Genomic DNA, 24535 nt, shown 5'->3' on the forward strand with positions numbered 1-24535 from the left:
TTTAAAAAAAACACTTTATTCATCTAATTATGGTCATACATCCATATATACCATCATTTAAATTAAGCACATCCATCCCAACGAGTTCACGGTTTAATTTGAATAAGTATATATCTGGCTGTTGAGTTATCCAAATAATACGTTGAATCACTTTAATGAACCGTTTAATCATTTTAAGTTTGTGACGCGTTAGAAACCGGAATCATTTTTGTTTTTTCAACGCAACACCTACGGACAGATTTGGATGACGGACCAGCCTACTTCCGGTTCAGTTGTCAACAGAAGAGGACCACACGTGTTTTCAATCCCTCAAAATGGTAAAACTGGTGCTCTGCAACGTATTTCTGTCAGTGTACTATTCATGATTATGACAGATCAGTAGCTCGACTATTAACCTTATGAATATGTATTAATGTGTTTCAGCCGAGGCCTCAGAAAGGAAACGGAAAAGCTCCGGACAAGGTTGTTCACCCGTACAGCAGGAAAGCTGCTTACCTGAACCGAGAAGAAATCCGACTTAAAAAGAAAGAAAGGTGTGAGGAATAACAAAAAAAACAGCCAACAGATAAATGTGTGGATTATAAAGTAAAATATGTGTCCCCGAATTGTAGTGAAGTATAAGTTTAAAGTAGCATTACATTGAAATACTTAAAGAAAGAACAGTAAATGCAATTCGTTAATCATTTGTATGCAATTCATCATTGCTTAGCACACGCTTTGCAGAATCTGGTTACTTTCGTTGAATGTTTTTTTTCTGATGCTGCAGGCAGAGGAGTGACAAAGCAACACGTCTGAGCGGCGTTGGTGAGCTCCTTTTATCATTCATAGCACACTTGTTGTCAGCAAGAATCAAATTGCTCTCTATTAACACCTTGGTTTTTCTTTTATTTATTTGTCTCTTGACTCGCAGGTGAGAAGCTGTTGTGGTTTCAGGAACAGTTGGATCCAGAAAAGACAACTTACACCAGAAAAGATGCCTGTGACCTGGTTGAAAGGTCAGAGATTTAAGATTTATGTTAATTTAGTTTTTTTGCCAATCACCATTTAACTTGTGAAATGCGTCAAAATATTCTAATTTGAAGCATTGTGCCATCTAGTGAGCTTGTGTGTGTGTTCTTTGTGTATGTGTAGATACCTCCAAAGGTTTGATTTGGAACTAGAGCAGATTGAGCTGGTGAACGGGATCAAAGGTAGGCAGGGTCGTCTCCATGGCGCCAGAGAGGCTGTCATTAAACAGACCATCGAGCGAGAGAGAGCGCAGTATGAGGGCGTCGGGTTTGGTGAGTGGATATGAATACACACACATACTGTATCTTGTACATGCAACCATTCAGTGTTTGTTTTGGAAAAAACGCCATGATCCTGTGTTTTATCGTCTTCGCAGAGATTCCAGACATCATTAATGCAAAGAATCTGAAAACATTCAGGTGAGTCGGTAGAGATTTCAGATGTCTGTTTTATTACAATCTTTGTATTTGAGAAGTAGCCGTAATTATTCAGCTTCCATTATTTGACAAACATGATCACGCTAATGCCGAAATTTAGAGTATTCATTTTTTCTAGAACTACTTGATTTTGATTACAATTGTGGTATTAAGTCTTCATAAACATCCTTTTTTTTACATTTTGTTTATCCGTTATTTCGGCAGCGAGTGGACTGGTGATCGGAAGAAACTTCCGAATTTGAAACTTCGAAAGGTTTCTAACAAAGGTTTGGAAACAAAAAATGAAGAAGAGGATAAAGAAGATGTCGCAGAAGATGATAATGAGGACGAGGATGAAGATGATGAAGACGATGACGCGCAGGTGGATGAGATGGTGCTGATGTCGGACTGAAACTGACACTCTTCGTATTTGACTGTAGCTCAAAGCTCCATTCGTCCATTCATCACAAACGACTGGCGCTGGACATCAGACCAAGTTCAGAAAATACTTTTTATAGATAAAAAGTGTGTTTGTGTGTCTGTGGGGGAAAAAAATGCGGCTGCTCCATTATTGTCCAGAAGATGGTGCTGAATTCTCAAAGACATCAAACTAAACTTGTATCAGTCTGTCCTCCTTTGAAGTCTTCTTGTTGCTCAGTAACTTCACACTAGCCTGTGAAGGGTTCTACATTCATTGTTTATTGCACAAACAAACTGCATGTAACCTAAATACTCAATTTTATCCAATCGGGGATAGAAAAAAAAAAGGTTTTGATAGACGTTGTGGCTACAAGACACAGAGAGAATCTGTGTGAAATGACATGGATAAAAAACCAAATTAAACCTGTAGAAAAGTGAATACGTGTAAACAGTCGCCTTATTAGAGGCAAACCGGTCAGTCACACACACATTGGGTCAAGTCTGATGTAAAGACATGAACGGATGACAACCATGAACAAAGTTACATTAATGTATGATTAACACAACCTCATAAAACTGCAAACTGTCCAAACAACGTCAAAAATATACTTTTAAGATTAGCTATTTGAAGAAATATTAAAAACTCTTACGATAATAAATACATTTCTTTTCTCTTCTTTGTTTTTTTTTTCTCCACAAACATCACATTTTCAGATTTTAGACCGAGCTAAATAATTCTTTCTCCTAATCGTGTGTTGACTCTTTGGTGTCTGAAGGCCTGAAAAATCATATTATTGTTAATTCGTTTCATTTCAAATGTTAAGTGAGCAAACAAGGCGGCAGATAATTTAGCGGTCCACTGTTGGCGGTAATGCTTCGCCCGGTTATGATTTACTATTAAAACAAAGAAGCGATCAAAGATTGATCTTAGAATTGATTTTAGATTACAGGACTCTGTCTGAATTCAGTTACTGTGTAGGTAAGATCAGAGTGCACTAAATGACGTCCGAAGTGAGAAACAGTCCAGGTTTAAGATGTGTGTCGCAGTTTGGGAAAACGGTTAAAACATTTTTTTTAAAGTATCTTAAGATGTTTGTTTTTTTACGTTTGAGGGCCTTGAGTAAGTGCAAATTTGATATCTAAAAGTAACTAAAATACCCGGGTAGTTCCAGCAATTTTATCTTTAACCATCAGACACCAAATGTGGTAAAAACAGAACCGCATGCGTACGTTTTAGTGCAATAACCCTTAATGCACCTTTAGCCTGGCGTGCGAGGTGTGAACAGCCTTTGTGACAAGCCGCTGCTCTCGAGTTACCAAGCATTTTCAATATTTATTTTAACTGTTTAACTGACAGCATTATTCAATAAAAAAAAAAAAATCGAAATCATAACAGTTAAATGGTTGATTGTCTACATCCGTGGTTTGAAGCATTCTGAGACCTTGAAAAGCATCTTCAGGGTGTTCACAACTTTTTCTCGTGTTAGTGCTGTTGGAGAAAGTGCATATAGGAATAAAAGTAAATATATCACATAACTACAGTCTTTACAAACTTCTCTTGCTGATGGCTTTTTTTGTGTTCTACTTAACAGCCCTCCGCCTCCTCTTTTCTCGACGCTGCCACATTCTTCAGTACTTTGCACATTCCCGTCACTGCAGCCCTCCTGTCTTCCAGCTTTCCGTGATCACTGAAGGGCATTAAATCCATCTCTTGTCTCTCAAGGTGCAGTAACCACAGGAGCCGAGATGAACATCACTAACATATTGTACGAGTCTAGCTTGTGTCGTTGGGCCAACAGGGAGCGATTCACAATTCTTTCCCGGGTGGGAGGAGAACCACTCAGACGGGGTTTTGTGCCGGCGCCACCGCGCCCTCCACCGACATGTCCGAGTCCGTCTGCGCCTCTGCATCCGGGACAGGAGGCGGACTGGCCGGAACCTCCACCGTTTCGTGCCGGCCGTTGGTCAGGGTGCCGGTCCGGGCCTGGGGGTGGTGCAGGTCTTTCTCGGGGCAGTTCTGCACAGTGATGATGCGGTTGAAGGCCTTGAGGCGGCGCCACAGCTGCAGGTAGACTTTACACTGGATGTACATGAAGATGAGGCCGCCCGTGGAGCCTATGGCCACCACAATCAGCTTGGTCCAGAAGGGCCACTCGAGCACACCTGAGGACACACACGCACACGCACACGCACACACACACACACATTGTACGTCGACCTGCTTCACGCGTAATGGATCATGATGGTGGTTTGTGCAGAGCTGTGCTTACCATTTGGCGTATAGTATTTCAGAAGAGTAACTCTCCAAAATGCGTCTGCAACCAAGAGTGAGTGTAATTTCTCTTTAATTCTGTGAGCTCTGAATAATCTCGAGATGCACCGATACCGATATTGTATATGAGGTCGATACTGACTCATATAGTTGGCTTGGATATCACTGACAATTGATCTAATCAATTAAATTCTCTATTATACACATTATGCATTGGAATTTTTGACCAATTCATTGCTGCATTAAAAATGAATTCCTGTTAATTTCGAAGGAAGGTTTTACCAAGTTGTTGGTGCCAGTTTATTACGTTAATGATACAAACCAGTTCAGTAAATGTGTATCCATGTATGCAATTATTATGTTTTCTTCAAACTCAGGAAAGCAATATTTATTCAGGCCTCACACATAAAAAGATGATCCCGTTGCACACAATGAGGCATACAGCTTATTAAAAGACATATCGGATCGGTACTCGGTATCGGACGATACGCAAAGCTCAGGTATCAGGACTGAAAAGTCAGATCGGTGCATCCCCAAATGAACAAATAATGTGTTTGGCTATTATTTATTAGATACAATTAATATATCTGAGGTCCAGAGAATAATACAGTTATGCTGTGATCACAGCACAACACACCACGCCATCAACAAACACAACAACAAAGAGACAGAAGTACTGAGGGGTCTATTTCCAAACTCAAATAAAATTGTAGTGAAAAACTGGTGAACTCTGTTTTTTGTGATGAAATATAATATCTGAAACTTGACGTGAGCTTTATTCGAGACATTTGCTCTGCTCTTGAATAAAATGTTTTTCCTACAAATATTGTCAGCTATAAAGTTCTCAAAAAACACTGTCCTCACGTCAACAACTGCCTAAAAAGTGTGACATTAATCAAAACAGGTGGTCTGAAGTTAATTAAGTTTTTAATTATTAGGCTAAGTATGTAGTCTAGCTAAATGCCCTGATTTAATAATAATAATAATTTAATAATAATAATAATATATAATATTTATTCTGAAGCATTCTGATGCAGCAGTAGCTTTATCGGAAAGTTACTGCACTTTGTTACCATATTTAAACACAAGCGTCTGGTCATTTTGAGATAAAATTGTATTATCTAATCTTTGGATTCATGAATATGTTAAACTGTTTATGCTGAACAATATACACATATGTTTCACTAGTTTTACTTGATTTGGAGAAAACATGAAAACTGTGGGTGACTACAGAGGAAATGTATCTTCAATAATCACTGCACCAGAGTCAGACAGGTGTAGAGATCAACAGGTGCCCAGCGGAGTTTCTTTCCACAAGGGGCGCTATAGTGCAGTTAAATGGTCCTGTATTGTTTTAGGTGGCAGGATGTGATACACACTTCTGTGGAGTATCACATTTTATTTTAAGTATTTTTCTTTACTGTAAACTGGCCTTTCTTGTAGAGATGCACCGATTCTAATATCGGTGACAATAGACCGTTCTGATACCGGTTACCATTATTTTATGAAATAACAAATGTATACATTTATTAGTATGTATTTCTTATATTTAGTTTTTTTTACAAAGTTAGAGATCAAAGAATGCTCCCAGTATCTTCCACACAGTGAGACATTCAGCGTATTAATTATACTCTGGTATCGGATCACTAATCAGTAACCAAAGTCCAGGTATCGCTATCAGGATCAGTGCATCCCTACGTTTTAGCTTCACGAGTAAGCCACAATGAATTTTACTCCACCTTTGTATGACCATGTGACAAATAAAACCTTTAAAATCTTATAGGTACACATAAAAAATGTTTTAAAAAGTAAAACATTTTTTAAAAACGTTTTGAAAATGTTGACTGAAGTAAAAATGTTTGTTCGGCCTTACTCATAATACCTTCAGGTGAACATTAAAAACTAGATAATAACTCTTTCACTCTGTGTGTCTCTGGTATGTGAGAAAGAGAGAGCGAGAGAATGGAGGACGGTACTCACCGCTCTTCCCGAGTCTGATCTCTTCCGCGGTTCTCTGGAACAGAACGTAGATCGACCACAACATACACACTATTGCTATCAGGTGAAACAACACTGAACAGAAGATCTTCCTCCTCTCGCCCTTCGACATGTTTAGCCTCTCCCACTGGAGAGATGGAGAGATGGAGGGGGTGGGGGTGGGGTGGGGGGGCATTGGTTGTTCATTATGACAGCTTCCTCATAGCTGTGACTAAGATCCATGAGCGTGTGCCTACCATGTGTAAAGGTTTGAGCTTTGTCTCCATAATAAAGTCAAACTTGCAGAGTTCACAGCAGCGAGTGTCTGAGGACTTGATCCACTGGTTGAGACAAGTCTGGTGGACAAAAATCAGGCTCCCAGTGCAGCGACACGGCATTATCAGCGGGCACTCGTCGTCCCCCTCACAGTGGCAGATCCTGCACACACACACATACACACACACACACACACACACACACACACACACACACACAGAGAAAATAAACAAACAGTCCACACACGCATAAGAGCCTGTACCATTTTTATGGTTTGATTTTGTTTTTAGGGGCTTATTTTGCACCCTTGACCAAGAGAGTTTCCTTTTTTGACCCTATGGTGCACACACACACAGTCAAACCCCCCCCCCCCCCCCCCCCCCACACACACACACACACACTAACCTGCAGACCTCCATCTCAGAGTCATCAGAGTACTGCCGTAGGGTGCCTCCATTCATCCCGCAGTGTTTCTGTGGCGTGGGCACTGACATGTCCCCACTCCCTGACCCCTTTTCCTGGTAGCTCTTGGTGATGAGCTCCTCGGCATCCTCTGCCAAAGAGGAGCTGTCTCCAGACCTGTGACCCTTCTCCTTTCCTCTGCTGTGTGAGCCTTCCCTCTGTGAGACGTGGCCGTCTCTCTTAAACGAGGCCCTGAGGCGCTTCTTAAGGCCCCCGCTGTCCTCCACCAGAGGGAGGTTCTCCTTGCCTTCATCCGAGCCCACCGACAGCAGCTCCATGACCTCTGCTTGGTCTTCTCCTCCTTTGCTCCCGTTCGCTCCGTCCCTTTCTCGGCTGCTTCCGCTGCGGCGACCCCTTCGTGCTTTCTCTTTGCTCCAGCTGCGGGCCTCGCGCGACGCCTCGTCGTCGGAGGTCGAGTCTGACTGCGGGGCCCCCGAGCAGCGGAGGCGAGCGGGGAGCTCCCTCCGGGTCTTGGAGGGCCGCTCCCTCTCCTCTCTCTCCTCCCTCTTCTCCCTCTTCTCCCCGTGCTCGCTGCGGTCCGAGCTGAGGCTGCGGTCTCTCTGCTCCCGTTGGCCGTTGGTTTCCACGCAGTCGCTGGCGGTGCAGCTGTTCCTCTTGCGCCGGTGGCGCCGCTTCACCTGCTTCTTCTGCGCCTGAGCGGACGAGCCCAGAGCGGTGCTGGCGACGGTCATCCCAGAGGCGTGTGTGTGCTTGATGCTTTTGTGTGATTCAGAAACCTCCTCCTCTAAACGGGTCAGCTGGCTCGCACTGAACAGACACACACACACACACACACACACACACACACACACACACACACACACACACACAGATATATGATAAGGTGAAACAAGATGGATAAGACATGAATGTAATGACATTAAACAAATGGGCTGAAACCTATCGTGAGTAATATTTTACACAAATAAACCAACATACCACACATATAAGAGCAGGTCAGGATATGAAGCCTTTGTGTTATTTTTATGGATTGATTTTGTTTTCAGGGGCTTATTTTGCATCCTTGACCAAGAGAGTTTACCTTTTTTGGCCGATAAAGTTAAAGTTGACCCTATTGTACACACATACACACACACACACACACACACAGTCATACAAGCCTCACAAACCACACTAACCTGCTTGACTAGATACCACTTGAGGTTGTAACAATTGTCTTTTTGACAGCTTAACAGAGGTTTGAATGAATGTCGTATTCCTGAAACATTGAGACATTGCCCCTTATGCAAGAACATTTATATAATTGTAAAGTTGTTAAGTCTTCAGTAATTGCAATAGTATACTACAACTACAGCATCAATAGCCAATTTAAATGAATAGGTTAGCATTAGGCTATATAAATACATTTAGAATTATATTAGCTTATATTTTGATTTGCAGAATCAAAATATATAGTAATGAAATGTTATCTATATAACATTTTCAAACTCAAAATTGCCTAAAAATAATGAAAATATACAATCCATTAGTGAAAAACTTTGCCTGAATAACAACGGATTAATTTCACATAGTGAAAGTTGTCCTAAACACAAAACAAGCCACTTGAGAACAGATCTGTTTGTACGAGCATCAGGACCAATACTACTAATAATAATAATCTAAATTCAGCACATTTTTCAAAACACGGTGAAACACATTCAATTAGCTGTTCATTTAAACTCCCACCAGCTTCCGTGTAAACGCCAAATAATATAGAGAAGAACAAATAATTGGCCATAATTCAACAATGAAGTGAAAACAAAATTTATTGATTATCTGGGTAATCAGAATAGGAAATGATGAATATGGAACGAGCATGCTATTCGACAAATGGAGGTCCAGACACTCACACCCAGCGCATGTGTTCACACTGCTATAAAACCGACTGGAAGTCACAGGACTGAGCCTGTCAGCTGTAACCGCACCACCAAAGGATATAATAATATGAAGGATCCCATCCCTGCAATGGGCCATCTTCCCCTCATTGATTGCCCTAGGGGAGCATCATTGCATGTACGCATCAATGTTAGTTTTGTTAACGCCCTTTGGGTGCGGCAGAACATTAGTGGAGACGACACTGTGCATGCAAATATCACAGAGAGAACTGTGGCTGCTCGCGAGCTTTTAGGGAAATGTTTGTGTTGGCGCTCACCTGCATATGTCCTGAGCAGACGGGGTGATGGACGTTCTCGAGGCTGCAGTCAGTCCTGTTGTGGAGTTGCTGGCCTGAAACCACCAACAGACTCAATTCATGACTCTTTCACGTTGCTTTGCGAGTACAACGATGCCCTTCAATTCACCATCACCAACACATAATGAAAATAAAGGGTCTTTGAGCTTAATTATTTGATCTGTTTTACTGTTTGCGGGAAAACAGCCCGAGATATGCTGACAGCCTTATAAAGTATTGCTAATATATTAGCGTGGACACATCCAGAAGCATCCAGCATTCATTTTTCTGGCCACCTGACAAATCTCAGTCCTCTATTCACTCTCTTTATAGCTCTGGATTGGTCTCCACCAACTCATGAGAAATGTTAAAAAAACTTTAGAGGTTTTGTACATTAGCTCGTGGTTAAAGGGACAGGTACTCATTAAGAGGACCTTCTCCCTCAGTAGATATGAAGGGATTATTCTAAGATAACAAAAATACAAAAACTCCAGCACTAATGAACACAGATTATGAATATTTTATTCCATTTCTGCTGTTAGATCCACCAAAATACTCTAACTTTGTCATAATTTATCTTTTTTGTTGTTGTTAGAAATGTGAATTTGCTCTTTGTAAATACAAAACAATTTGCTAAGAGATGCATAAAGGCCAACGTGACCTGTTGAGCTACACATGTTGATTCTCTGTGGGTTTATTACTACAAGCAACTCTTCCACATTACACAAAGTCAATCATAACGTAGTGTCTCATGAGTCATGTGTACTGAGAGCATACCTTGTATTGATTGGTAAGTAAGACTTCTAGCATTGGCACATTCTTGCACATTAGATTCTGCTTGAATAAACAATGCTATCATAACTCTGGGAGCTGTGACCTTGATATTGTCCCTTTAAGAGCTCTGATATTCGACGGTTACCTTGGAAATGTTGCTGGATCGACTCCCTGAGCGCCCGGGGACCTTCCTCCGCTGCAGGGAGGAGGAGACACAGAAAACCATTAGAGACCACATATGTGATGCTTCACTGGCACATGTCAATGCAGCCTGAGGTGTGAACCAGAGATTTCTCTCTCTGTAAACCATTCAAACAATATTTCACTGCACTGACATGAACATCGGAGCTCGGGGCTCATTCATCTCACCATAACATTGCAGTGTGATCTGCTGTAAGAATCTGCCAGATTAATAATTAGGAAATTGGCTATTAGTTTAGAAGCTGACGTCTTAAAATGTCTTGTTTATTTAAAATATATTATAAAACAAAGAAAGCGGAACATTTCTTCAAGATCTGAAACCAGATTGTTTCCAATGGTTTATTGATACTCTTGGCTATTGTTTTTCTGTCGATCAGCTAGTCGCTCAATCTACCGATCGTTTCAGCTCTAAACAGCTGTCAGTTTCATATTGGTGAAATATTTTAACGTCAGACACTGTTCCAAGACTTTGTTCTCCAAAAAGGCTCCAAAAATAAGTGAAATGTGGGACAATTCCTTGAGTTGTGTGTGGTTCAGGTAGTTTAAGATTAGATAGAAAGACAAATTAGAAAAGCTAATGCTTTAAATCAGCAAAAGAACAACATAATAATTAAATAATTATTCAGTGTTGACCGGCGGTGTGTTGATTGGTTCAAATCCAGCATCAGAAATCATGCGTGGCCACGTGTGCTTGTTATTTCATTGTGACCCGAGCTAAAGCCGGTCAATCCTATTACCTGGTCGTCCTCCTCTAAGTGTACGAGACGCCGCTCTGCAATGTGTCTCTATTTTAAGCAAACTAATAGCACTTTTTCTAGGACTTCCAAGAGTACCAATTGTCCGAACTCAACAGTGGTACCTTGAACTCAACCCTCGGACATCTGTGGCCTCCTTTACTTCCTGCAGCATCTTACACAAGTTTCAGTCAGCAGTAGATGTAGAGTATATATATATATATATATATATATATATATATATACAGCTCAACATATACATATATATGTTGAGCTGTGTTCACATGAGTTAAATCCTGTTTTCTTTAAATAAATGGATTCAGGCTTATATATGGTTGCTGCAGAGATTTGGCCCACATAGTGAGTGAGGATTAGACAACGTTGACTTAACACTTACTTTGTTGGGAAAGCTATATTTAGAAATGACCGGATCTATCAAGCAAATATACAGACTTGAAGGAATAATTGCAGCAAGAAATCCAATCAACTTTTCCTCAAACACTAGTTCCAATTGGCTTTCATTCCGAGCAACACTGATGATGCTACGGGCTGCCAGGTGCATTATGGGATTACATACGCCTTGTCTCGGAAACACCTGCAGGCTCAGCGGTCCACGGTGGAGTAAAGGAGCTGGATTCTGTAGGAGCTATGTTTAAAAATTGCACACACACGTCCCTACTTCTATCTTTGTGAGGACACCCATCGACATGATGCATTCCCGAGCCCCTTATGTAAATATTAACCGTAACCATCACAGATGAGCGCATGTCGACTGCTGTGTGTGTGTGTGTGTGTGTGTGTGTGTGTGTGTGAATTCATATTTGCATATGTGTATGTATATTCTTTCCTATCTGTATCAAGTGTGCGACAATATTTCAGCGACTACAGTTTTGTTTGTACATTCTGGACATTTTTTCTTTATTTTCTCTTCGATTTTTAGCATTTTTTTCCCCCTCCAAATCAACAACAACAAAAAACAAAAAACATGTCCAGATGTATAGATATCATTACATATATATTTGCGATTTCTGATGTTGGGCTTTAAAAAAGTATTATATATATATATATATATATTTATTATTAAAGGCCAAGTTATTTTCTTTGAACAGGAATAAGGACTATTGATATGTGTATTTACAGCAGCAGGAAGTGCAGCTGGGATTGACTGAAAATGAACTAGTGTTGATGTTCATTGTAGGAAGAGAACATGTCATCCTCAATTTGGAAGCAATGGAGTTCTCTGGCACATATGAATAATATATATATATAAGGCTTTGGCTATACAGATACTGCATTCAATTTCAATTACAATTCATTGTTTTGATTTTCTGAAGGACTTTGTTGAGTATTATTGTTTAACCATGACATGTTTTACAGAAACATCTCGGTTGTTTAAAAATCTAAAGTCTGTCTTTATAACGTGAAATATTCGTTAGGAAATACGTTGACGAGGGTTGTGTTTGTTGTGGTTATGTTTAAACATAACCACAACAAACACACAACACCAGAGGTTACAACGATATTGTGCAATGACAACAATCGACAAAGCTTGATCGAATCATTTAAAATTCCCACAGTGGAAACTTTGAAAGGGGAGCTTCAACACGCAGCTAGAGTTTTGATTATTTCATTATCGTCATAAATATATCTTATAGGAGGAAACCGGTGTTCTAATATTTGGTATATGGTCACATTTATTAAAATACTGATGGTCATTTTTAATTTACATGCAATATAAGCAATGTATAATGCCTATAGGCACGACTCAATAATAAATGCTCACTTGCCCAAATATATATATATATATATATATATATATATATATATATATATATATATATATATACAGTATATAAAGCAACCTGATTTGAACAGTCTGTGCAAATCAGTGAAAATAGAGACACTGACAAGTAGAGGACTGCATCTTCTAAGCTGATCAAGGGATTTGCTGGTAGCCAGGTTTAAATCAGAAGTCAAAGCACACTGTAGCCTCCTCTGGGTGTTAGACTACATGGAGACAAGTCCTGGACAAAGGGTGCATGCTTGTGATGTTTAGGAGAGATCAGACACTCATTTTCAGTCACAAAACCGATTATCTGCCAACAATTATCTTCATAATGTCGTTAGAAAAAGTTAAAGAAAAATAGTTCAGAAGGTTTTTCCTTCGTCTGAATGTGCAAGTTTGTGCCACTTCATCATTGTAATAGCCTTAGCTATGTGGTGCGTTCATGTGCTCATGTAAACATCAGTGTAGGCTGTCAAAAAGCTGTCAGAAGATACAACTTGAAAAACAAACAATAAACACAAATGGTCATGATTCTAAGAATATATAAGAATAATGAGGAGTTGGTAGATTTTCTTCCTGAAAGCAGAAATATACTGATTTGTGTTGTTTGCACTCTGTAACAAAAACAACATATACAGTATGCCAAAGAATACATTGATTGAGGGTCGGGGGAGCTAAACCATGCATTCCTTTTTAAAGTAAACGAGCAGAGGTCATAAACAAAAGGTTGAGTTCTTAAAGAGCTTGTTTAACAAAATTAACTGACTCAACAGTTTCACACTGCAAACTACTGACGAACACAGTGTGTACTGTATACTGTATCCTACACACTGTGGTCATCAGTAGTTTGGAGTGGGCGGTTTCAATAACTGCCAATGTTTACTGTCTAGAACAGGTAAACATGACCAGTGTCATCCACACATTTCTTTTCTTTCTTTTTTTACAGTAGGATGAGAAGTTTGCAACCAGTTTCCTGGTGAGAGACTGGTCCAACAGGTGTGTGGCATTGCTTAGCTCCCTAAAATGCTGACAATCCCCTGGTGTGTGTGTGAAAGCTCACCAACTTTGACAGAAAGGTGTCTTAAACTGTGCTAAACCTGAAATTGTTGCTGGAAGACTTGTTTGACGGGGAGCTCAGCTGCCCATTTTCCTCTGCTTGGTTTCAAGCTAAGCTCAACACAACTGGAACACTTTTCTGAAAACACCAATCTGTTAATCATCTAACTCTGAAGAAGTAAGCAGGTAAGCTAGCGACAGTGTCTTTCAGACGTCAATACGTTTAACATGTAGTTGCTGTTCAGTCTTATTACTTTCCCTGTCTGATAAAGCCTATAAAGTATTCTGTGTGTGTGAAGCATCTGTACAGTGGATGCATCTGTATCATAACACACTCAGATTTCCCAACTTTCACACCCAATAAACACAGATAGAGAATAGAAATATTGAAACATGCAAATGATCTTTTCCCTTAAATGTATGAGGCAATATTGTATACCGGGCTACACAGTCTTTCTTTAACACACATACAGGCTATGGTCCCAACTATACATATCTAAAGGTTTTATACTCACCACAAGCAAATAACATGTTATGTTACATCCAAAAAATCCTCAATTAACCTTAACCTGACTGGCCGACCTATTGACAACACTGCAAGAAGAGTTAACTACACACAAGATCACAGCACGCCGCTGTGATCTTGATCAGTGGTAATCAGGCGCTGCATCAGAGACAACATCCCACTGTTGCTTACATCAGCGTCTGCTCCTCTGGACACTCTGACTGATGCACAGAACAGACTTTGGTGAGTCTGAGTGTGGACATGTGCATGTTTCTGCAGAGGCGATTGCGTGGTGTAGCGTGGACCGAGGACTATATTTTGGCTCTGGACTCTGGGCTTCGGATCAAAAAACCTCCACAGCCACATTTAGACGACCAGCCATGAAGCTGCAGCTGCACCGTTTACGCTTGGCCATGACACGTTTTACTGAAACATCGCAGTTTGTTTAAAAATCTAAAGTCGTTCTTCATAACGTGAGATATCCGTGAGGAAATATGTTGACCAGGGTTGTGTTGTTGTGGTTATGTTTCTGTGGAAACCTCATGTTTCTGTGGAAACATAACCAAACAGCCCAACGACCTCCATTCTCTCCATAACCATAACTGACACTCTGAAGCTTAATTAAGGTCATGATGGATTCTGTATACATTGATGTGGCTTTCACTCTATGTGAACAGATGCACCCACTCATCACCTTGGGCTTAGCTATGTACAATATGTGTCGAGATCAAACTTACAGAACGGGCTGTGGTTGGAGTTGTTCCTTTATTTAGGTCACTGGCGAATGAAAAGCTCGCAACTAAGACTCTTAGATGCAGATCTTGTTATCTATGTAGGGCATTGAATAAAAGACACAATAATATTGGGCCAGATGTGAGAAAGTAAAACCATTTTCATGCCACAGTAGATTGGTAGTGAAGAAGAGCAAAATTAATTCTTGCTCTGGTCCGGGTGAGGGACGGCGTAAACACAAACTAACTCTACTTTAAATGCTACCAGAAAAAAAACAGGACTTAGTGCGATGTTCTAAGATGTTCTTTGACGTTCTAAGACGTTCTAAGATGTGACACGATGTCCGGCTCTATGGGAGAGGCAGTTGAAAGCATCAAACCCCAAGTGAGGGAACAGTGATAAAAGGCCACATGTAATGTATGCGCGTTGAAGAGACTGGAACTGGAAACTCACACACAATCAAGATCGATGCTCGAAGGACCATCAAAATACTGGAATCTTAAAACTCTGTAATCTGACCAACTTTACTAGTTTTAAGTCTTAACTGCAAAACAAAAAGACCAAAAAAAACATCAAGCCGCAGGTTTTTTCAGGCACCTCAGAGGCTCGAGAAGAGAGCAAAGAGCTCAGAAACTCACCTCCGTCTTGTCTTTGGAGCGAGCGGCACTCTTGCCATTGCTGGCCGTCTCCTTGGCCACAGTTATCTGTTGTATTGGCATGCTGCTTGTTTCCAGGCAACGCTCCGGTGGTACTCCTACAGCATTCCTGTCCGATCCGCGTCTCTGCCTGTGATCCGCTCGCCCATCCACGAGACGTTTTTTTTTAGGGGAAAGCCAAAGGCGCTCGCTCTCCTTTCTCAGCCCAATCCGGATCAACCAGAGGAGCCGAGTTGGAATGAGATCAGTTCACCGTGGCAACAGGAAGACCGCTCCAGAGATGGTGGGGTGTGAGGTCGTCATGACGACTGGGAAACTACTCAACAGTGCGCTCCACCTCCTCCTCTTCCTCTCCCTCCTCTTCTGCCCTCCTGCTGAGAGAGAGAGATGGCGAGAAGAAGAGTTGAGATGGAGCCGAGCAGTAAACAAGGGAAAATGTACGCTGTCGCGGCGTGCGCGTGTTTGTGTGTGTGTATATATATATATGTGTGTGTGTGTGTATGTGGTGGCTCTTTCGGTGGGGCGGAGCCAGGATTTTGTCCATACGGTCCATAAGGATTAGGGTTTAGACTAACCTCAATCTCCTCCTCTGACCAGTGCTGCTGCTAATAAGCTTACACAATGTGTGCACATGGACAGTAGCCAGCCACACACACACACACAAATGCACACACACGCACACACACACAAAAACAGCCTACCTGCCTGCTGAGAAACAATGCATTGATAGAAGATAAACCGCCTCATTTCTGTCACGTTAAAGAAATAAAGGCCCATTAATGGTCCGAACGGCCATGAAGTGAGAAACCTACACAGCCGTAAAGGCCTCTTCACAGAGAGTGTGTGTGTGTGTGTGTGTGTGTGTGTGTGTGTTTGTGGCTAGAGTGTAATCCTATCTCAAACGGTCTCAAATCTTGAGGATTACGATTGATATAACGGGAAAATTGGTGGCTTAAAGAGAACGCGAAAGAGCAGCCGCTGAATGAGGTGAAGAGAAAACTGTCGACCCCTTACTGTTATTATTAGTGTTGCTATATTGTTCAGAACTGATGTTCTTCTTGTCTTGTGACTTTTAAGTTGACAAGTTGTGCTCAATTGTAACATTTGTAGAGTTTTTCTACAGATGCACTGTATTTTATCGCATCAAAAACAGGTTGCGGTTACTCTTCAATCTTCACGTTTTGTATTACATGTCGTAGTTTTAGGCTTTGAACATTTATCATCTCTGCTTAGGCTCAGCCCATTTAAAAGCATACATTTGCCCAATTATTCAGCGTCATTTTAGCATTAAGTCACTACTTGTTCATGCTGCATCTCTGCTAGTATAATATACTACTTCCTGTTTATACCTACACATACAATATCTATTTTACTACCATCACTAAAGTATGTACATCATTATATGGGTTTCATTCCACTTTTGCACTATTTCAGGTTTGTGTCTCAGATTCTTTTTACTCGATTTATTAAAATGAAAAGCCCCCAAATCAGTTGAACTGTCTGGTTGTTCATTTTGTTTAGACAGCTGGATTCACTGAAAATAACACTACTTACTATCTGAAATTAACTGTTCGAGTTTCACTTCTCTATTATAGAACATTATTATTCTTTCCTGTTCTTGAGCAGGATGTGGATTTGTAACCCGAACATTTGCATCGGATGCATGAGAAGCAGCCGAGGCCCTGGTTCCACCAAGCAGAAGTGCTCCCAGGTGTACGCCCCATACATATGAACACACGCATAAACAAATGCACATAGACCTTGCTGCAATATCGTTCAACGGTGTTGGAAATGGGGAAGTGGCAACACATTTGCCGATAGATTTTATACCAATGCAACAGGAAAGCCACATAAATACCACATGGTTTCCTGCCAAGAGTGAGTTTCATACTCTCTGAAGTACACACAAGCCCTTTGATCTCACACATTTATTAACTGAAGCAACCGGAGAGCAATCACAAATCCTAAAAATCAATACATTCATACATTTTGCATGGGACGCTTCTTAAACACTTGTTTAAGAACACACACACACACACACACACACACACACGCACACACAGGCAGGTGGCCCATCAATAATTAGGGTTAATATGATCTCACTTGAACCTGAGAGGGGAAGTGTCAGTCCGCTCTTCACAGCTCAAGCAAGTGTGTGACAAAGAAAGAAGAGGGTGTGTCGTGTGACATGAGGCTGCTGTGTGACGCTCCACTTACACAGTCTGGGTAAGTGATTCAACCTCATTTTGTGGGAGAGGATGTCACTTTTGAAGGGAAAACAGGTGGTTTTACAAATGAGACGTCCACAGCAGCGGCCGGGGTGTAGATGGCATCTCCGTTCACGGAGCTGGAGGTGTTGACGATCATGTTCTCTCTCCTGGTGTTCGCCCTCTTCACGCTCACTGGGATGCTCAACGAGGACTGTGCCCGCTCCAATGGTACGACTGCAAACACACACATCCATTTAGTCCCTTTTCAGATGCAAATTTACTTTGCGCCTAAAATATCAATGGATTTTAAGGATAATATTGGTGTAAAGAAAAGGAAAAATCTACGTACACCACTGTTTTCAGGTCTCTCGATTTTTTAAAAATGTTTTGTTGAAACTGTTTCAGGGAGGCGTTGATACAACTTGATGCTCATTTTGCAGGCTAATGTGTGTCTACCTTCATTGATATAAATGTGATTGACAAAATTCAGTATAATCCAATATAATACCAATGATACCAATAAACTGGCAACGGAGTGTATAGTACAATACAAACAAATCCCACAACATCCATTAATGTAGTTACTGCACTAAAAACTACAGCCTCAAAGATTATAGTGAAATTAATTTAAAAAATGGATCTGAGGCAGTGGCTCTTTTCTCCGTAACTCTTTTAAAATGTTGCCAGAAACCCATTTGACAGAACATGATAGCACTCTCCCATCTGTCTTTGAAGCCTAATACTTGTTCGGCTCTCTATTTATCAGCCCTCCATCATATTATCTTTGATAAAAGTTCCCGTTCCATAAATCTATCCAAATGTCTCCTTTGAAATATAATTCCTCTCCTCTGTCTGACTTCCTCTGGAAAAGACTTTCTCCATCCATCCATCCATCCATTATCACCCGCTTATCTGGGGTCGGGTCGCGGTGGCAGCAGGTTCAGCAGGCCGACCCAGGCTTCCCTCTCACCCGCAACGCTTTCCAGCTCATTCTGGGGGATCCCGAGGCGTTCCAAGGCCAGCCGGGAGATATAATCCCTCCAGCGTGTCCTCGGTCTTCCCCGGGGCCTCCTACCAGTTGGACGTGCCCGGAAAACCTCTAATGGGAGGCGTCCAGGAGGCATCCTGACTAGATGCCCGAACCACCTCAGCTGACTCCTTTCGACACGAAGGAGCAGCGACTCGACTCCAAGCTCCCCCCTGATGTCCGAGCTCCTTACCCTATCTCTAAGGCTGAGCCCGGCCACCCTACGGAGGAAGCTCATTTCGGCCGCTTGTATCCGAGATCTCGTTCTTTCGGTCACGACCCAGAGTTCGTGACCATAGGTGAGGGTTGGAACGTAGATCGACCAGTAAATGGAGAGCTTCACCAAGACGGACCGGTACAGCGCCTGTTTTACTGCTGCAGCCGCACCGATCCGCCTGTCGATCTCCCGCTCCACCTTACCCTCACTCGTGAACAAGACCCCGAGATACTTGAACTCCTTCGCTTGGGGCAGGCAGTTTGCCCCCACCTGGAGGGAGCAATCCGCCGGTTTCCGGCAGAGCACCATGGCCTCAGATTTGGAGGTGCTAACTCTCATCCCTGCCGCTTCGCACTCGGCTGCAAAACGCCCCAGTGAATGCTGGAGGTCACGGTCCGAGGAGGCAAACAGGACCACATCATCCGCAAACAGCAGAGAGGCGATCCCGAGACTCCCGAACCGGATACTCTCCGCCCCCTGGCTGCGCCTAGATATCCTGTCCGTGAAGGTCACGAACAGGACCGGTGATAAAGGGCAGCCCTGGCGGAGGCCAACACCCACCGGGAACGTGTCTGACTACCGAGGAGACGAACACAGCTCCTACTGCAGGCGTACAGAGACCGGATGGCCTGTGCCAACGGGTCCGGCACCCCATACTCCCGCAGCACCCCCCCACAAAAACCCCAGAGGGACCCGGTCGAAAGCCTTCTCCAGGTCTACTGGACCCCTCCAGTAATCTTGCGAGGGTAAAGAGCTGGTCCACTGTTCCACGACCGGGACGGAATCCGCACTGTTCGTCTTGAATCTGAGGTTCGACAAGCGGTCGGAGCCTCCTCTCCAGCACCCTGGCATAAGCTTTTCCCGGGAGGCAGAGCAGTGTGATACCACGATAGTTCGAGCACACTCTCCGGTCCCCCTTCTTGAAGATGGGAACCACCACCCCGGTCTGCCAGTCCATGGGCACTGTTCCCGACCCCCATGCGACACTGAAAAGGTGTGTCAACCAAGACAGCCCAACAATGTCCAGCGCTTTCAGCATCTCAGGGCGGATCTCATCCACCCCTGGCGCCTTGCCACCAAGGAGCTTTTTGACTACCTTAGCGACCTCTGCCAGGGATATGGGTGAATCCACCCCAAAGTCTTGTTGGCCGGGTTTAGGAGTTCCTCAAAGTGCTCTTTCCACCGCCCGACGATGTCCCCAGTCCGGGTCAGCAGTTCCCCCACCCCCTGCTGAGAACAGCCTGGGGTAGACCTTGCTTTCCCTTCCTGAGCCGTCGGATGGTTTGCCAGAACTTCCTTGAGGCCAACCGAAAGTCCTCCCATGCCCGAGTTTTAGCCTCCGCGACCATCGCCACTGCAGCCCTTCTGGCCCGCTGGTACCCGTCAGCTGCTTCAGGAGACCCCTGGGCCAGCCAGGCCCGAAAGGCCTCCTTCTTCAGTTTGACGGCTTCCCTCACCTCCGGTGTCCACCACCGGGTTCTCGGGTTGCCGCCACGACAGGCACCAATGACCTTCCGGCCACAGCCCAGAGCAGCCGCGTCCACAATAGAGGCTTTGAACAAGGTCCACTCGGATTCCATGTCCCCAGCCTCCCTCGGGATTTGTGAGAAGTTCTTCCGGAGGTGGGAGTTGAAGACCTCCCGGACAGGATCCTCTGCCAGACGTTCCCAGTTCACCCTCACTACACGTTTGGGCTTGCCAGGTCTTTCTAACCGAGTCCCCCGCCATCTGATCCAACTCACCACCAGGTGGTGATCAGTTGACAGCTCTGCTCCTCTCTTCACCCGAGTGTCCAAGACATACGGCCGCAGATCAGATGATACGATTACAAAGTCGATCATTGATCTCCGGCCTAAGGTGTTCTGGTACCAGGTACACTTATGAGCCACCTTATGTTCGAACATGGTGTTCGTTATGGACAAACTGTGGCTAGCACAGAAGTCCAACAACAAAACACCATTCGGGTTCAGATCGGGCAAGCCGTTCCTCCCAATCACGCCCCGCCAGGTTTCTCTGTCATTGCCCACGTGAGCGTTGAAGTCTCCCAGGAGAACTATGGAGTCGGCAGGCGGCGCCCTTTCCAGGACCCCTCCCACCGACTCCAAGAAGGCCGGATACTCCGAAATGCTGTTCGGTGCATAAGCACAAACAACAGTCAGAGCCTTACTCCCCGCAACCAGTAGGCGCAGGGAGGCGACCCTCTCGTTCCCCGGGGAAAACTCCAACACAGCGGCGCTCAGCCGGGGGCTCGTGAGTATCCCCACTCCCGCCCGGCGCCTCTCACCCTGGGCAACTCCAGAAAAGGACAAAGTCCAACCCTTCTCCAGGAGCTTGGTTCCAGAGCCCATGCTGTGCGTGGAGGTGAGCCCAACTATATCTAGCTGGTACCGCTCCACCTCCTGCACCAGCTCCGGCTCTTTCCCCGCTAGTGAGGTGACGTTCCACGTCCCTAGAGCTAGTCAATGCCGCCAGCGATCGGCCCGCCAAGGTCTCCCGCCTGGCCCGCCGCCCGGTCTACATAGCACCCGACCCCGATAATTCTCCCTGCGGGTGGTGGGTCCACAGGGTGACTGCTGCTCCATGATGTTTTTTCGGGCTGAGCCCGACCGGGCCCCATGGGCGAAAGCCCGGCCACCAGACGCTCGCCGACGAGCTCCCCTCCTGGGTCTGGCTCCGGGAGGGTGCCCCGGTTTCCCTTGTCCGGGCAAGGTAGCTTCAGTCCGTGGGCTGCTTATCATCAGGGTTTATTGAACCGCTCTTAGTCTGGGCTCTCCCCCGAGACCTGTTTGCCTTGGGAGACCCTACCAGGGGCTGATGCCCCGGACAACATAGCTCCCAGGATCACTGAGCCTGATGACAAAAATGGCTTTTCAGCTTTTTTAATATATGACACGCATTCCATTAAAATAGATTAGTGCTGTTGAAAATGGTGAAATGTGATATTGGAGCACGTGGGCGGCGCAAAGAAGCACCACCGTAGGGAAAAGGAGACAAATGACAAAGGTTCAAGTGTATCGAAGGAGTCATAAGATGAGACGACAAACCTTAATTTATCCAGAGGGACACAAAGTCGAACAGTGGAAATATAAAGAGTGTCTTTGAACACCCTCCCCAGGCCAATCTTGTCCAGTTTTTAATTTTAATTTTAATTTTTTAAAGGAACCAGACTATAAATTCATCATTTGTGGCAAGGTGCGCAGCGTGTGGGAATCGGCGGTTCCAGTTTTGGATGTAACATGGGAAGCTGTTCACTTGGTGTTTTTTACCACAACATACAAAGTACTTCCGATTTTTGGGACGAAAAAAAAATCCACTGGATTGGATTTGATGACTTATGTTACATCAAGTGGTTACATCAGAAGGATTTTGGGCTCATGAACTGTTGTGGAGAGACGCATAGTTGGCCTTCAGGAGGCCTTCAAGGGGTCTTCAGGAGGCCTTCAAGGGGGCTTCAGGGGGCCTTCAAGGGGGCTTCAGGAGACGTTTAAGGGGGCTTCAGAGGCCTACAGGGGGCTTCAGGAGGCGTTTAAGGGGGCTTCAGGGGGCCTTCAAGGGAGCTTCAGGGGGCCTTCAAGGGGGCTTCAGGGGGCCTTCAAGGGGGCTTCAGGAGATGTTCAAGGGGGCTTCAGGGGGGCTTCAAGGGAGCTTCACGGGGCCTTCAAGGGGGCTTCAGGAGACGTTCAAGGGGGCTTCAGGGGGCCTTCAAGGGAGCTTCAGGGGGCCTTCAAGGGGGCTTCAGGGGGCCTCCAAATGTCTCCTTTGAAATATAATTCCTCTCCTCTGTCTGACTTCCTCTGGAAAGACTTTCTGCGACATAAAATTATATTATTTAGTATTTCTCATATTTTGTCCAGCAGAGTTATATTAATTGGATTAAACTGATTATTAGAAATACCTTGGATACAGTGGGATTACAGTAGCTTCACTGACAGTAGCAACAAAATGTGAACATTATCAGTTTCACAATTTATAGCATTTATTGCATTTCTGAGAAGTTTAGCCTTTAGAGATAGGAGAGGGCTGTATGCCTTTACATCCATATCCATGTCTATCCAACATGTCATCACTGCATCCTTTCATCCTTTTCAGAATTAGTGTGAATTCAGTATATAATGCCTCATAACCGCCAGTTCACCATGAAAACCTGTTTTTATAGAACATGTCCCAGTTCTGTCCTTGACATTGTCTTTCTGTTTCATTTTACATCCATGTAATAATTGTTGTGTAATAATTTGCTATTCTAGAATTAGTCCAGAAGTTGTCCTAATAATTAATATACAATAATAATGTTAACATATGCAATGGCAGGTTTATTCATGACCTCTGCAACAGTCCGAATAAACCGATCGATGACGTATACAATGAGTCATGTATAGAATAGAGACATGTAGTTTAAACATCTGAGGAACAATCTTAGCTCAAAAGTCCACTGCATTTCACAAATGATTATGATTTTTAAAATTTTTATAAATGGTCCAATACATTATTCATACACAACTCTTTTTTTAATACGTCATGGATGGCACAAAACCAGTGCTAATCACGTCGATTGTGTACGTTTCTTCTTTCAATGCAGTTAAAGAAACCCAACAGACTATTGTCTACCTCTCAGAGACCGACGGACAGCCACAGCGCGAGGAACTGATCGTCTGATCGCGAATGAAAACCCTCCGAAGGAAACAGCGGCCTCTCTCTTCCTGTCGGTCCTCACAAGGACGAGTCGGCCAGAAAAAGACGTGTGCGCGTGTGTGTCGTCAGAAAAAGTCTAACTCGTGTTCTCCGACGGCGTGTGCACGTTGTCACTTGATCCAGTCTTTGCTTCCAGGATGTGGCACACAAAGGAGTGGCCTAGATTTGACACTGTAAAAAGAAAAAGTTAATAAACAAACGCCTGCTTCAACAAACAGTATCACACAGCTGCTTGCTTTCCTCTTCGAGAGAGTGTGAGTGTGTGAGTGTGTGAGTGTGTGTGTGCTGCTGTGAATCTTCCTACTGGTAAGTCTCACACTCTTGACCAACTTATTCTGCGTCTACCTCTCTGTTGGATTTGCTCATCGAGACACACGAAGGTCATCTGTGATTAATGTGTGGAAGGTTTAGAGTGAGCTCTCACTTTATTCTGCACGAACGAGGCTCCTGGTCGGGGGTCAGCTTGTGGGAATGAGCAGATTGACAGCAGCTAAGAAACATGTGTGGATCTTATGTCCAGGACTATTCATTCAGCCTCTATAATATGAATATATGAAACGGTATGAAACCACGTGGCTTCATAACTGCTCATGTTTTCATTGATGCCTCATCAGGATTCTAGTTCCTGTTCCTCCTTTACTGCAGTCATTTCCAAGAAATGCTTAGTCGGGGATTCATACTGATTCATAACTTAACAATTAACGTTAGGATAGTAAACATGCGGTTGAAGTTGGAGTTGAAGTGCTGCTGAAGATTTAAAAAAATACAAATATTTAATTTGAAGTAAGGTTCGCCTGAAAGTTTCCAAGAACTTCTGTGTTTTACTTTGATTTTTAGCACCGACTGTTTTATTTATGCCTCCAATTCCACCGGCCACTCTTTCTGTGATACTGGAGTGTATTCCTTATCTTTGGCATCTGGCTCCGTTTCAGGCTGAAAGTAATCAT

The 24535-nt window shown here is 43.5% G+C and overlaps 2 protein-coding genes and 1 long non-coding RNA gene across 3 annotated transcripts; 2 read left to right on the top strand and 1 right to left on the bottom strand.

Moving 5' to 3' along the window:
• The first annotated feature begins 210 nt into the window (after window positions 1–210).
• Window positions 211–2516, top strand: tma16 (translation machinery associated 16 homolog). Its single transcript, XM_034543596.1, has 7 exons — window positions 211–317; window positions 424–533; window positions 767–804; window positions 911–995; window positions 1132–1280; window positions 1385–1427; window positions 1650–2516. Exons 1-7 carry the CDS (start codon window positions 315–317, stop codon window positions 1834–1836), a joined length of 615 nt encoding a protein of 204 aa, XP_034399487.1. The 5' UTR covers window positions 211–314; the 3' UTR covers window positions 1837–2516.
• Window positions 2103–9965, bottom strand: march1 (membrane-associated ring finger (C3HC4) 1). The gene is made up of 6 exons (XM_034543582.1): window positions 9921–9965; window positions 8984–9057; window positions 6775–7599; window positions 6351–6531; window positions 6097–6241; window positions 2103–4007 (listed from the first exon to the last, which is right to left on the bottom strand). Exons 3-6 carry the CDS (start codon window positions 7521–7523, stop codon window positions 3685–3687), a joined length of 1398 nt encoding a protein of 465 aa, XP_034399473.1. The 5' UTR covers window positions 7524–7599; window positions 8984–9057; window positions 9921–9965; the 3' UTR covers window positions 2103–3684.
• Window positions 9966–17322: 7357 nt separating this feature from the next.
• Window positions 17323–23808, top strand: LOC117737190. Its single transcript, XR_004610022.1, has 3 exons — window positions 17323–17671; window positions 17755–17883; window positions 23476–23808. It is a non-coding gene; the product is annotated as an uncharacterized LOC117737190 (long non-coding RNA).
• Window positions 23809–24535: the final 727 nt, after the last annotated feature.

This window comes from Cyclopterus lumpus, chromosome 1 (assembly GCF_009769545.1).
Source record: "Cyclopterus lumpus isolate fCycLum1 chromosome 1, fCycLum1.pri, whole genome shotgun sequence".
Taxonomy (NCBI): Eukaryota; Metazoa; Chordata; class Actinopteri; order Perciformes; family Cyclopteridae; genus Cyclopterus; species Cyclopterus lumpus.

Bases quoted from the DNA above. Each gene is read 5' to 3' on its own strand.
- tma16 (XM_034543596.1), top strand. The intron at 534-766 runs GTGTGAGGAATA...CTGATGCTGCAG, and splicing joins CGACTTAAAAAGAAAGAAAG to GCAGAGGAGTGACAAAGCAA. The intron at 805-910 runs GTGAGCTCCTTT...CTTGACTCGCAG, and splicing joins AACACGTCTGAGCGGCGTTG to GTGAGAAGCTGTTGTGGTTT.
- march1 (XM_034543582.1), bottom strand. From the start codon at position 7,523: ATGACCGTCGCCAGCACCGCTCTGGGCTCGTCCGCTCAGGCGCAGAAG. The intron at 6,242-6,350 runs GTAGGCACACGC...CCATCTCTCCAG, and splicing joins AGCTCAAACCTTTACACATG to TGGGAGAGGCTAAACATGTC. The intron at 4,008-6,096 runs GTGAGTACCGTC...GTGTGTCCTCAG, and splicing joins GATCAGACTCGGGAAGAGCG to GTGTGCTCGAGTGGCCCTTC.